We start from the raw sequence: 13,018 nt of genomic DNA, 5'->3' as shown, positions 1-13,018 counted from the left end.
TTAGTGTGCACATGACAATCTGGATTGATGCTGCAGATGAGAGATGCATCCTATGATATAGCAGTGTTATTCTAAAAACAGACGTCTATAAAGTCTTTAAAGATATATGCATTGTTGCACAGAAATTTCCTGAGCAGGAGATGTTAGCAAAGGACATAATTTCCACATTTGTATTTCACTAGAGATGCACCAAAAACTGTAAATTAACTTACATTAGAAGGCTTGTTTGTTTTTATTCATTCGTGCAATGTGGGCCCAGTATTTATGATCGCGAATTCCTAATTGCCCTTGAGAAGGTGGTTGTGAGCTGCCTTCTTGAACTGCTACAGTCCCTGAGATGTAGGTACAACCATAGTGCTGTTAGGGAGGCGGTTTGACCCACCGCAGTTAAGGAATGGGGATGTATTTCCAAGTCAGGATGATGAGTGGCTTGGAGGGGAATTTCCAGGTGATGGTGTTACCATGTGTCTGTGCCCTGGTCCTTCTGGATGGAAGCGGCGGTGGGTTTTAAAGGTGCTGCCTAAGGAACCTTGGTGAAATCCTACAGTGCACCTTGTAGGTGGTACACACTGCTGCCACTGTTCATCAGTGACAGAGGGAGTGAATGTTTGTGGAAGGGATGCCAGTCAAGCTGCTTTGTCCTGGATGTTGCCAAGGTTCATGAGTGTTGTTGGAGCTGAACCATTCCAGGCATATGAAGAATATTCCTGGCTTATGCCTTCTAGATGGTAGACAGTATTCGAGGATTCAGGGGGTGAGTTACTTACCGCAGGATTTCTATGCCAAAATCTTGTTGGTATTTATACCAGCAAGACCTTATGGTTCTGCTGATGGTGAAGGCTGCATTCAATGGGAAACCTCATCGATAATGGTAGGACAATAATGTCCCACCATCAGCAAACAGCGCACTGCCTCCCACTGCTGTGAAACACATCATGGAGCGGGGAGGAAAGTCTTTGTCTCTGCACTCCCCTTGTAGCCACAGTAGGGCAGCATGGTGGTGCTGTGGTTAGCACTGCTGCCTCACAGCACCAGGTACCCAAGTTCAATTCTGGCCTCGGGTCACCGTCTGTGTGGAGTTTGTACATTCTCTCCGTGTCTGCGTGGGTTTCCTCCGGGTGCTCCAGTTTCCTCTCACAGCCCAAAGATGTGCAGGTTAGGTTGATTGGCCATGCTAAATTGACCCTTATGGTAAGGGGGATTAACATGATAAATACATGAGGTTGAGGGGATGAGGCTTGGGTAGGATTGTTGTTGGTGCAGGCTCGATGGGCCAAATGGCCTTCTTCTGCACTGTAGGGATGTTATGATTTATTTGGCTGGTCCAGTTAGTTTCTAGTCAATGTTAATCTGGCTGGAGATGTGTGTTAATCTTGCTGATGCTGAACAGTGTAACTGTGCCGCGTAAGTGCAGCATAATTGACATCAAGAAGTTTCAGGGATTCATGCTTCATTGTGGAGCAGACAAAGGGAAAAAAAATTGCTAGCTCATATAAACTATAAACCAAATTCAAATTGAGCCAATTAAAATGGATTGTGATTGCAATTTAATGCACATCTCAGATCGAATATTTCCTATTTTTCAGCCTGAAATTAGAAATATTCCTTTGAAGATCAGTTAGAATTGGCTGTTACAATATGCAGTTGAATAAATATGTTGATACAAGAGGTGAAAGGGGTTAAGTATTATAGTTATATCTGAAAAAGCTATTATAAAACAACTTTTTTTTAATGTATAATTCACTTGAAAGCGATTGCCCCAACCTTATTATTTACTGGAAGTTCAAATTTGCTACCAAGAGTGTTTTATCAGTACAAAATGTTGCATTCATCTTGGAGTTGGATGTGCAGAGTTTCACTGCGAGAGCTACATTTCCAACCAAATTAAAATGAAAGTTGTACCTCTGGACCTTTCATTAACTTTGGACATTATGATATCTTAATAAGTGATAATATAACATTTGCATTTCTCACAAGTATGAATAGTAAGCATTTCAAAAGACCATACAAGGGACCATACCCCTTATTTAATGAAAGCACGAACATTTTCCAGAATTTTACTGTTCTTTGCAACCCATAAAAGCATATGTTATTAGCTTTATAACATGCATTGATCCACTCCAAAAGAACTGCTGATCAGAATTATTTTCCAGATATAAAGCATCGTTTCAGTGAGAGTGAGGTAAAAACGATTTAACTTCTTAAACAGCAACAGAGTGACCTCCATTGGATATCACAAAGGGTGCGGGGGTGATGCAGGGGGAGGGTGCAGTGGGGAAGCAGTAATCAAACTCTCTTGAAAACTACTCAAATAAAAAACGTCCACAGTAGACATTGCAGAAGAGCTGGGGACATATAGCCCCATCAATCCATGGTCTCATTGAATAGCAAAGCTGAATGACCTACTCCTGCTCCTATTTCTCATGTTCTAACAGGAGAACATACAAAATAGGAGCAGAAGTAGGCCACTCTGCCCCTCAAGACTGGTCTGCCATTAAATAAGATCACTGCTGATCTGTTTGTGTTGTGTTTCACATTCTCATCTGCCCCCGTAACTTCTGATTCTCTTGCCCAAAAAGAATCTGTCTACCTCCATCTTAAAAACATTCAATGAACTCTACTTCCACTGCCGCCTGAGGTGGAGAGGTCCAAAGTTGTACAACCCTCTGGGAGAAAACTTTTCTTCTCATTTCTGTCCCAAAAGGGTAACCCCTAATTTTAAAACAGTACCCCCCTATCAGAAATAACAATTTGTTACACAGAGTGTGGAATATTTCAAGTTATAATTATCAAACATTGTTCAAGGGTATTATACCCAAGATTTTTCCTATTTTAGGTGATCATCAACAACCTTTGGACTTCACACCTCTCGGAGTAATGGGGAAAACGAGTAGCTGAAATGAGCTTACATTATGTCTGTTCACAGCTCTTTAACTCGTGGCTATTTTTGCAAGCATCGGCTGGATTGGTTTAATGAGATTCCAACAATCAATCAGGTGTGAAAGTACTCCTGTCTGCATATGATTTTGAGTAGTTGAGTTCAAAATGTAAACCAGAGACCTGTAATGAATGGATTTAATGAGTTTAAGTACATTGGAGATGTATGGGGTAATTCCATTTGCCAGAAATGAATAGGGTGGAATTTTGAGCCCATCTCTGTCGTGAACATAAACTGCAAAGCGGGCACAAAATCCCACAAGGGTCTGGAAATGAGATTTTCGTCGGTGAGATCTCGTTTCCCAATTTTCGCCACCCCTCGCCAGTGATGTAACGAGGTCTGAGAATTATAGAATCCCTACAGTGCGGAAGGAGGCCATTTGGCTCAAGGAGACTGCACTAGCAACAATCCTGCCCAGGCCCTAACTCTGTAACCCCACATATTTTCCCTGCTAATCCCCCATCCACTAAGGGGTGATTTGCCATGGCCAAGTAACCTAACAGGCTTACCTTTGGAGTGTGGGAGGAAACCGGAGCATCCGGAGGAATCTCACGCAGACACGGGGAGAATGTGCAAACTCCACACAATCCCCCAAGGCCGGAATTGAACCTGGGTCCTTAGCGCTGTGGGACAACAGCGCTAAACAGGTTCTCAAGGAACAGATTGTGCACATACGGCCTAACCAAATGGGAGGACTGTTATTTTTCAATGAGAGAAATTAAATGCCACTAACTTGAATAAAATTCGTCAACTGATCCCCTCAATGCAATTTTATTTTCAAGCTTTAGTTTGTACTTATGGAGACGATCTTGAGCTTGCACTCTCTGTCTGCGGGATTGTTGGCAGGACTCAAGATCCGGCGAAACCTGGAGATCGGGAATCTCGCTGGTGTGATTGCCAATCTCTGATTTTTGCCACCCCTCGCTGGTGATGTAATCAGTTTCTAAAGGGTGCCCCAATTTCAGTGCAGCGGGCTTTACCAGCATTTTACTCCCCACCACTCAACATGCTGATGTGAAACACGCCCCTGTTGGAAGCTAAATGTCCTAAATCTTTTTAGCTACCTGTTTTTCTTTATTCACTGGTTCAGTCCTGGGATGTGGGCCATCCCTGAGTGCCCCACTTCAGAGGGCATTTAAGAATCAACCACATTTCTGTGGATCTGGAGCCACATGTAGTTCAGACTAGGTAAGGATGGCAGATTTCCTTCCCTAAAAGACATTAGTAAACCAGATGGGATTTTACAACAATCAACAATGATTTCATGGTTATCATCAGACTTTCAATTCCAGATTCTTATTGAATTCTTGATTCTTATTCTGATTTCACAATCTGCCATAGTGGGATTCAAACCCTGGTCTGTAGAACAACTGCCTGCAGCAGTTGTGGACTCGCCAACTTTAAGGGCGTTCAAATGGTCAGTGGATAGGCATATGGATAATATTGGAATAGTTTTGGTTAGAGGGTCATTAGATTCGTTCCACTGGTCAGCGCAACATCGAGGGCCGAAGGGCCTGTACTGCGCTGTAATGTTCTATGTTCTATTATCCTGGGTCTCTGGATTACTAATTCAGTGACCATACCACAGCTTCCCCGTTACCTTTTTACCTCTTTTTTAAAAGAACTATTACTTTTTAATTATTTTTGTACTTTTATATTACTTTTACACTTTTATAATTTTATAACATTTTCTATAATGTATTTGTATTAACATTTTCTGCAGTAAGTTTATATTATGTCTACCATAGATTTGTAGATGACTCCTAAGATCTTGTTTATACTAGGGCATGGGGCATGTACTGCTCTGCTATTGTGCTACTTGTCACTACTCACTGTGTGATCAGCTAAGCTCAGCAGAAACAGCTAACTCATGCATTATACATGACCAGAGTCCGGACTAATCAGTGTCAGCCACCTCTGCAAATGTGTTCAATTAACAATTAATGTAAATGGGTGTTCTTTGAAATAATGTATAATAATGACTGTAAGACAGAGAACTGGTTACATCACGTAAGAGAGAGTGAGAGAGAGAGACTGAGAAGCTGGTGAACATCTTTTTAGAAACAAAGAAGAAACTCCTAATAAACTCATGCATTTGTACCCAACTGTGAGATGCCAGTGAATTCTTGAAACTAACAACCCTCTTTTTTGACAAAATGCCTTAAGATCTGGAGTGAAACACACCGGTTTTCAGTCAGACCCTGAGATTGCAATCTTACCGGCTGTCCACACCATACTCTGCTGCAGGAAAGTTGGAGAATTTGACACCCAAGCAAATCTCTGTCCACTGCAGCAGGATGGGAGAACCCTGCCGGCATGAATGGCTGTGACATTCCAGCCTAACATTTTGCCATTTTTTGGGAACAGTCCTTCCAATTTCTCTTGTCTAGCAAAGAAGAGAAAGTCGTGTGACATAACTCCAGCCAACCAATATCCTCCAAAAATCAATATAGAATCCCTACAGTGCAGAAGGAGGCCATTCAGCCTATCTAGCCACTCTGGCAACAATTTCAGCCATAACCCCATGTTTTTACCCTGCTAATCCCCCTGCATGGCCAACCTGCACATCTTTGGAGTGTGGGGGGAAACTGGAGCACCCGGAGGAAACCCACGCAGACAAACAAAGAACAACACAGCAAGGGAAACAGGCCCTTCGGCCCAATGAGCCCGCGCCACCATTTCAACATTGTGAGTCCCCTCTCCACCCATGACCCTTGTCTATGCTTATGGCATTCCACATTGGAAACCAGATTCATGGGGAGAATGGGCAAACTCCACACAGATAGTCACTTAATGTTGGAATTGAACCTGGGTCTCTGGTACTGTGAGGCAGCAGTGCTGATGTGCCACTGTGCCGCCTGGCTGTGTGTAAGTATTTAAATAGGATAGTTGTGTCAAAGCTTGGAAAGTTTCATATAGATCATCGAGGACTCCCCTTTTCATTGAGTAAAAATGCTTAGTTTTGCTTTAAACTTAAACTCTTAAACATCATCATTTTTACTGCTCATTTTGTATTCACTTACAACCATTTTGATTAAGTGACCAAACCCAATCACATTAGTCCAGAGGGAGTCTGAACGACGTTGTATGCAATAAAACTGCTGTGTTTTTCGTTAAAGAAACAGCATTCTCTGCTCTTACAACCAGGTACTTATTTATCTATCTTTCCCAGCCTTACCCAAGCACTCATTAATTTACCCATTAAAATCGCAGAATCTCTTTTCCTCATCAGCACTCACTCCAGAGCCTGAGCTTAAAGATCTAAATATAGATGGTGCTGAGATAACAGAGATAAGGTCAAAACAGCAGGGAAAGCCAGGGCAACATAGAAAAACCTAAAGGAAAGTTAAAGCTAAAGAAAGAGTAGGAAGTGGGAGAGGCAGATGAAGAGCACATGGGAAATTTATTCCAATTGAAACTACTTAATGTTTCTTACTATCGTACGGAAAGTCATTTCACATCTCACTTGGAAAGATAAAAATGACCGTTGATTTCCATTTATGCAAGATCAAAACAGCTGGGCAGGATTTTCCCTATAGACCCAACCATCAAGGTCAAATGGCAGTTAGAAGCACACGCAGTATGGGGAACAGTCAACCAGCTGTGATATGTTCTGCTCAAACTGGCCAGTTAGTAGACAGAGGGTGGGCCTGCTGCCCATTAAGGACAGCGGACAAGTGCTCATAGCTGGAGGGCCCTTCAGTGTGAAGCAGCAGCAAGCAGCCTTTTCTGATAAGTGAGAGAGAAGAATCTTCTATCTCCAGCCTACTTTAATTTTAAATAAGAATTTCCCTTAGCAGCCAGGTCACCGTTCATGAGGCTTCACAACGGTGGTCTGGCTGTTCGAGGTAGCTGGAACCGGATAGGCTGGGAGAGGGCCTCAAAGCCTGTCTGGAGCACTGGCCTATCACCCCCATTTGTTACTGACATGCTAGTCTATTCACATATGGGACCCAATCCTTTGCAGACAGAAGAACCATGTCCATTCATTACGCTTTTTTAAATAAAACTAGGGTAACAAATATTCCCTGGTTTATTCACCAGGGCAATTCCTTGATTAATGAGAGTCGATCCGCCTGGTTCAGATTTGAACAAGGCTGGACAGTTAACTGTTCCATGCTGCAATCTCTTTGGCAATGCCTCTACGAAACAAATCCCACTTGCCAACCAATCAGTACCCTCTTCTCATGGAGTATAAATTGTTGTTAAAAGCAACATACTGCAGGTGCTAGAATCTGAAACAAAAACAGAAACTGCTGGAAAATCTCAGCAGGTCTGACAGCATCTGAGGAGAGACAATAGAGTCAACATCGAGTCTGGATAACCCTTCATCAGCTTTGAGATTTTTTTCAGATTGTTGATCCTTGTTATTGTTGGTATTTTCTTCTGACCTATCCTGATGAGTGAAAGGTGGGATGTTTTGACAGTGTGTCTCTTTTTTTTCAGCAGTACTGAAATTACAATTCCATGTGTTTGAGACAATTTGCCATTCTAATAAGATCACATACCCATACACATCTGGTAAAATTAATAAAAAGTTCCTTTGAGAAGAGATTTGATGAGAACACTTAAAAAAGAGCCAGGGAAATGGAAAGAGGTTCCTTGAAATCTCAGTTGAAACCCTCAACGTTTTGTGTGGCTCCAAGTCAGAGACAGCAAAACATCTCCGTTCAATCCACAACTTATGCTGAGTTAGTTGCTCTGAGCTGGGTTAGGGGTTATTCTGGTTAATCTTCAGGTTGGTTCACGAGAGATGCTCACGGTCCCTGTTTTAGAGAGTTTTCTAGAGATGTTTCCTGGAAAGTGCTTTCTGCGTGAATTCAAGGTAGGAAGAGGTTCTGACTTGATTGTATTGCTCCGTATGCCTAATACCTACTGATTAGGCTCGTATGAAGAATAGCCATTTCGGTAAGGTATAAGATATGAACATAAGGGGGAAGAGAATAGTGGGTTATGCTGGTAAGAGTTGGATGGGAGGATGCTCGAGTGGAGCATAAATACTAGCATGGACTGGTTGGGCCAAATGGCCTGCTTCTGTGTTGTATTATCGAGATGACAGTACGAGAGGGAGCATGTGAGACAATTTATTAAACATGAGTTAATATTTCCAGAAAAGGAAGGGATTTAGTGGGGTGCAAAAGACAAAAAGAAAGGGTACGCATTTTTTCTTTTAGAAAGATTTTGGCAATACAAGCTAATATTGTCATATAACTGCAGAGTGTGAAAGCTCCACCTTATAGCTTGGAAACCTAGAGAATTCATTAGTTAAAGTGAAGTGTACAAATACATTAGCCGCACAGTTGTATGCTGAGGCGGGGAGGGAGTAGAAGCTGTTTTGCCTCGGGGTACTGAAAAGAATGGTTTTGTCTCTGAATCTGACACTTCACGGGAAATCCGGCTGATCAGGATTAAACCAAAAAAGGAGAAATAATCTGAAGCACACAGCCTCGCAATGGTATTTAAACGAGCTAGTTAGTGACCAGTCCACCACCCACCGAACTGCCTCTATTAAAGGATTAAATCCAAAAGTGGATAGGGGTTTGAGATTTTTAATGTTTTGGCATGGGGAGGGACGTGAAAATCCCCCAGTGCTCCTGCACGTTTGAACTATAATCAAGACATTGCTTTCCAGGCCGGAGTTAAATCTAACCTCCTACCTGCTGCAGCTTGAAAGTAGCTTGGCCGAGGCAAGCTGGAAGGTTTTATGCCGCTGTATTTATAGAATCGTACACAATGCAGAAAGAGCCCACTCGGCCCATCACGTCTGTACCGACCACAATCCCACCCAGGCCCCCTTCCCCATAACCCCATGCATTTACCCTAGCTAGTCCCCCTAAATTGAAGGGGCAATTTAGCATGGCCAATCCACCTAACCCGTACAGCTTTGGACTGTGGGGGGTGGGGGGGGGGTGAAACCGGAACACCCGGAGGAAACCACACAGTGGATTTCTGGGGACAATGTGCAAACTCCACATACACAGTGACCCAAGCCCCTGAGCATCTGGCATTGTGAGTCAGCAGTGCTAACCACTGTGCCACCATGCTGTGTGGCTAAATATAAGCACAAATTTGAAATAAATACAGGGTTTTAGACAGTGAGGCAAAGGCTGCAAATCGTAATGATGGTGAAAAATTGTTTGGGATTACTTTAAGCAGGAATTACTGTTATTTCATATGCACACAACCTCAGTACGAATGAGGGAATACCCTGAATTCAGTGCAGAGTTCCTTTTTATTCTTATTTTGATCAAATCACACCAGTCTGTTCAATGACAATGAGACAACCAGCAGGATGGATCTTGACTTTGTGCAATCATTTAATATGAATAGCAAGTCATCAACCTCTCTCCTGAAATTTATTTTACCCACTGGAGTTAAACGAAAGAAATTCTGCTCCACCAGTGCAGACGGTTAGCAGATGCCATTCCCTGGCAGCACACAAACTCTCCACATCTGAAGTGCTATACAACATACCATACCACAACTCTATAAAAAGGCAGTGTGGAAGAAGTTAGTCACTCTAACTTTGAATCCTGAGACCCATTAATTTTCCTTGGAATGGAAGAAATGTTATCATAGAATCCCTGCAGTGCAGAAAGAGGCCATTTGGCCCATCGAGTCTGCACCAACCATAATCCCACCCAGGCCTTACCCCCATATCCACCCACCAATCCGTCAAAGCTATGCATCTCAGGACACTAAGGGACAACTTTTAGAATGGCCAATCAACCTAACCCATACAGCTTTGGACTGTGGGAGGAAACCGGAGCACCCAGAGGAAACCCACACAGACACGAGGAGAATGTGCAAACTCCACACAGACTGTGACCCAAGCCAGGAATCGAACCCAGGTCCCTGGAGCTGTGAAACAGTGGTGCTAACCACTATGCTACTGTGCCGCCTGTTGGCATGGTGGCATTTATAACCCAAAGCAAGTTCTGCCTGAGGCGTAGTAAGACAATCACGCAGTGTGGGACCAGATTCTCATGCAGGACACACTGGCCTCTAGCAAAGGAAGATAGTAAACATTAAACAGCCGATCAACTTATTTGTTTTCTTTCTAGGCCACGTATATTCACATTTGGTGAATTAAATTTGACAATGTGGACTAGTCACACAATAGTTTCCTGGTTCAGTTCCCTAAGCACTGGGCTACTGTTCACATTTTTTAAAATGACTTTCAAGTTTTGACAAAAAGAATTGCTTCCGCCTTCAAGAAATCCAAGCTCACAATTTGTCAGAATGTTACCAAGAAGAAAATCTAACCTTCACTGCATCTGAGGTAAAAATCAACTGATGGCAAAAAGCAATCATAGAACCCTACAGTGCAGAAGGCCATTCGGCCCATCAAGTCTGCACTGACCGCAATCCCAGCTGGGCCCTATCCCCATAACCCCATGTTTTTACCCTAGCTAGCCACTCTGATATGAAGTGGCAATTTAGCATGGCCAATCCACTTACCCCACACATCTTTGGAGTTGATTAAGTTTGATGTTCATTAAGTTTGCCAATGATTAAGTTTGACTTTCTTTTTCATCAGAATATTCTGTAAAGGATATTGATGCACATGCTTTCCTTTTAAGAACACTTTTCTTCCACAAATGCATTTTCCATGCACCTCAATGTCACTCCAATCTGATCTGATAGGGTCACAGAAATATACAGAACAGCAAAAGACCCTTCAGCCCATTGCATCTGTCAAAGACAAACCACCTTAACTATTCTTATCCCATTTTGCAGCACTTGGTCCATAGTCTTGTATGTCTTGGCACCTTGCTAACAGCAACACATTATTCTATCACAGTCCATGTAGCTTTCTCACTTCAACACAATGTCAATAGTTTGTAAAGCTGACAATGCAAAGTTTTAAGATTGCACAGAAAAATGTGAGAGGATGTGGTCAGAGATGAGGCACAAGTTGTTTAACCTGACATAGAAACCCTTTTTTGAGCAAAGATAATAAATAGTGAGTTTGATGAAAAATGATTAAACTGTTGGTTGGCAACATCTATGAGGGGTTAAAAAAGGGTTATTATTTATTCAGCAATAATTGTGGTAGCTATATGTATTATATATTTCTTGTGAAATAGATTTATATGTTTATAATGACATTTTGAAAATAATCGTGTGGACCACCTACCCAAATGCTGTCTTCTTGACGATATCGTTTCCAGTTCCTTCCGGTGTCACTGAACATTAACAGGTAGCTTATCACCCAGTCTGAACTACCGTATCGACCTTGAGTCGCTACAGCCGTGATTTCTGTCCTCTCACCAAGATCTATCTGTAGCCATTGGTGTTTGTTAGATTCCAGGGGGGACCATCCACCTGCCCCTGAAATACAATTTTTGAGAAAGCCATTGGTAACAATAGTCTTCAGCCTTCCCTCAAGTGTGGATAAGCAAATCTCAAATTATTATGGATAGCTACACATTCGATATTTAAATTTCCATTATCAGAAGCCACTGCAAATGTTGATTTCAGAAAGCTTCGCAAAGAAGACATAATCGTTCTGTATGAACAAGTGATGAGAATGTGGGGTGTGCTTCCACGCACAATACTTGGTGAGAGACTAAGTAAACTGGATCCGTATTGTCCGGAGTTTAGATACAAATATAAAAAGCAGGAATGGGCCCTCTCTGAGCCTGCTCTGCCATTCAAGAAGCTCATGGTTGATCTGATTTTGGCCTCAGTTGCCAATACCTTACTCAACACCAATGCCCTATGGGGGGCAATTTTCCCATCCAGCCCGCTACGAGAATCATTGCAGGGGGAAGGGGGGGGGTGGCAAACCACGCAAAATTCCATTGAACTAGGGTAGGATTTTCCGGTTTTGGGGCAAACGCAGCTGCAAAATCCCACCCTATTATTCCCTTATCTCCCTCAAGAGACTAGCTACCACCGCCTTGAAAATCTTCAATGTCTCTGCCTCTACCACACTCGAGCGAAGAGAGTTCCACAGATTCACGACCCTCAGATAAAGATTTTCTCTGTCTTAAATGGTTAAGACCCTCACTTGGTCTCAAGTCCCTGGGCACTTTTGGAGTACTGGAATTAGCTCCATTCCCCATGGGTTAAGAGGAAATTTGGATGTTGTTTCCATGCTGATTACAGTTATTCGAAATCTGGTGAATTGCATTTTTTTTTGTTTGTTTATCCAAATAATTCATATCTCATGGGCACAACACAGTGGAGGAAGGTGCTGAAACTTGTTGCATCAACTCTCAATGCAACTTTTTGCTGCCCTTATACTTTCAAGGTCAACCATTCGATTGCTTGCAACTGCTGCAGGCACGTTCAAAGGCCACACGTATCAGGTAGATGCCTGAACAGAGCAGTGTCCGAATTAATGGGCGTTTGTTCTTGTGCCCAGCTTTGCGGCATGGTGGCACAGTGGTGAGCCCTGCTGCCTCACAACTCCAGGGAGCCGGGTTCAATTCCCAGCTTGGGTCACTGTCTGTGTGAAGTTTGCATGAGTTTCTGCGTGGGTTTCCTCCGGGTGCTACAGTTTCCTCCCACAATCAGAAAGACGTGCAGGCTGGATGCATTAGCCATGCCAAAAAATTCTCCCTCAGTGTACCCAAACAGGTGCTTTGTTGCTGATCAATGTAAGCCTGAAGTATGAAAAGAAACAACTTGCTGAGCAAAATAAATTAATGAGTAATAAATAAAGCAGAGCATTCGAGTGTAGTACGGTGAGAGTGTCTTTCCACCTCACACTACACTGCAGGGAATACTGACCCTGGCTACTCAATCTCTCCTAATTAGACTTGATCCTTACATCCGAGGACCAATCTATGTTATCTGTTCCCAAAAATTTGGAGTGAAACAACATTCAGTAGAAAAGTGTGGGATAAATGCAAAAAAGTCCACTCTGTGGTCTCAGAATTATTAAGCACCTCTTTGCTGGTTTGGTGCACACCAGTGGCGGCATGTGGCACAGTGGTTAGCACTGCCGCCTCACAATGCCAGGGACTTGGGTTCAATTCCTGGCTTGGGTCACTGTCTGTGTGGAGTTTGCACGTTCTCCCCTGTGTCTGCGTGGGTTTGCTCTGCGTGCTCTGGTTTCCTCCCATAGTT

General features: G+C 42.9%; 1 protein-coding gene across 1 annotated transcript in view; it reads right to left on the bottom strand.

Annotated features, from left to right (window-relative positions):
• Window positions 1-13,018, bottom strand: part of LOC145350299 (contactin-associated protein-like 5) — a 644,548-nt gene that overhangs the window by 549,159 nt on the left and 82,371 nt on the right. Inside the window, exon 3 of the mRNA XM_080199493.1 lies at window positions 11,079-11,272. Within this exon, the coding sequence (XP_080055619.1) occupies window positions 11,079-11,272 (194 nt within the window). The remainder of the gene's footprint in view (window positions 1-11,078; window positions 11,273-13,018) is intronic.

The sequence above is a fragment of the Carcharhinus amblyrhynchos genome, chromosome 11, assembly GCF_965287045.1.
Source record: "Carcharhinus amblyrhynchos chromosome 11, sCarAmb.v2.hapA, whole genome shotgun sequence".
In the NCBI taxonomy this organism is placed as follows: domain Eukaryota; kingdom Metazoa; phylum Chordata; class Chondrichthyes; order Carcharhiniformes; family Carcharhinidae; genus Carcharhinus; species Carcharhinus amblyrhynchos.
This window is presented reverse-complemented; position numbering and strand designations above follow the sequence as displayed.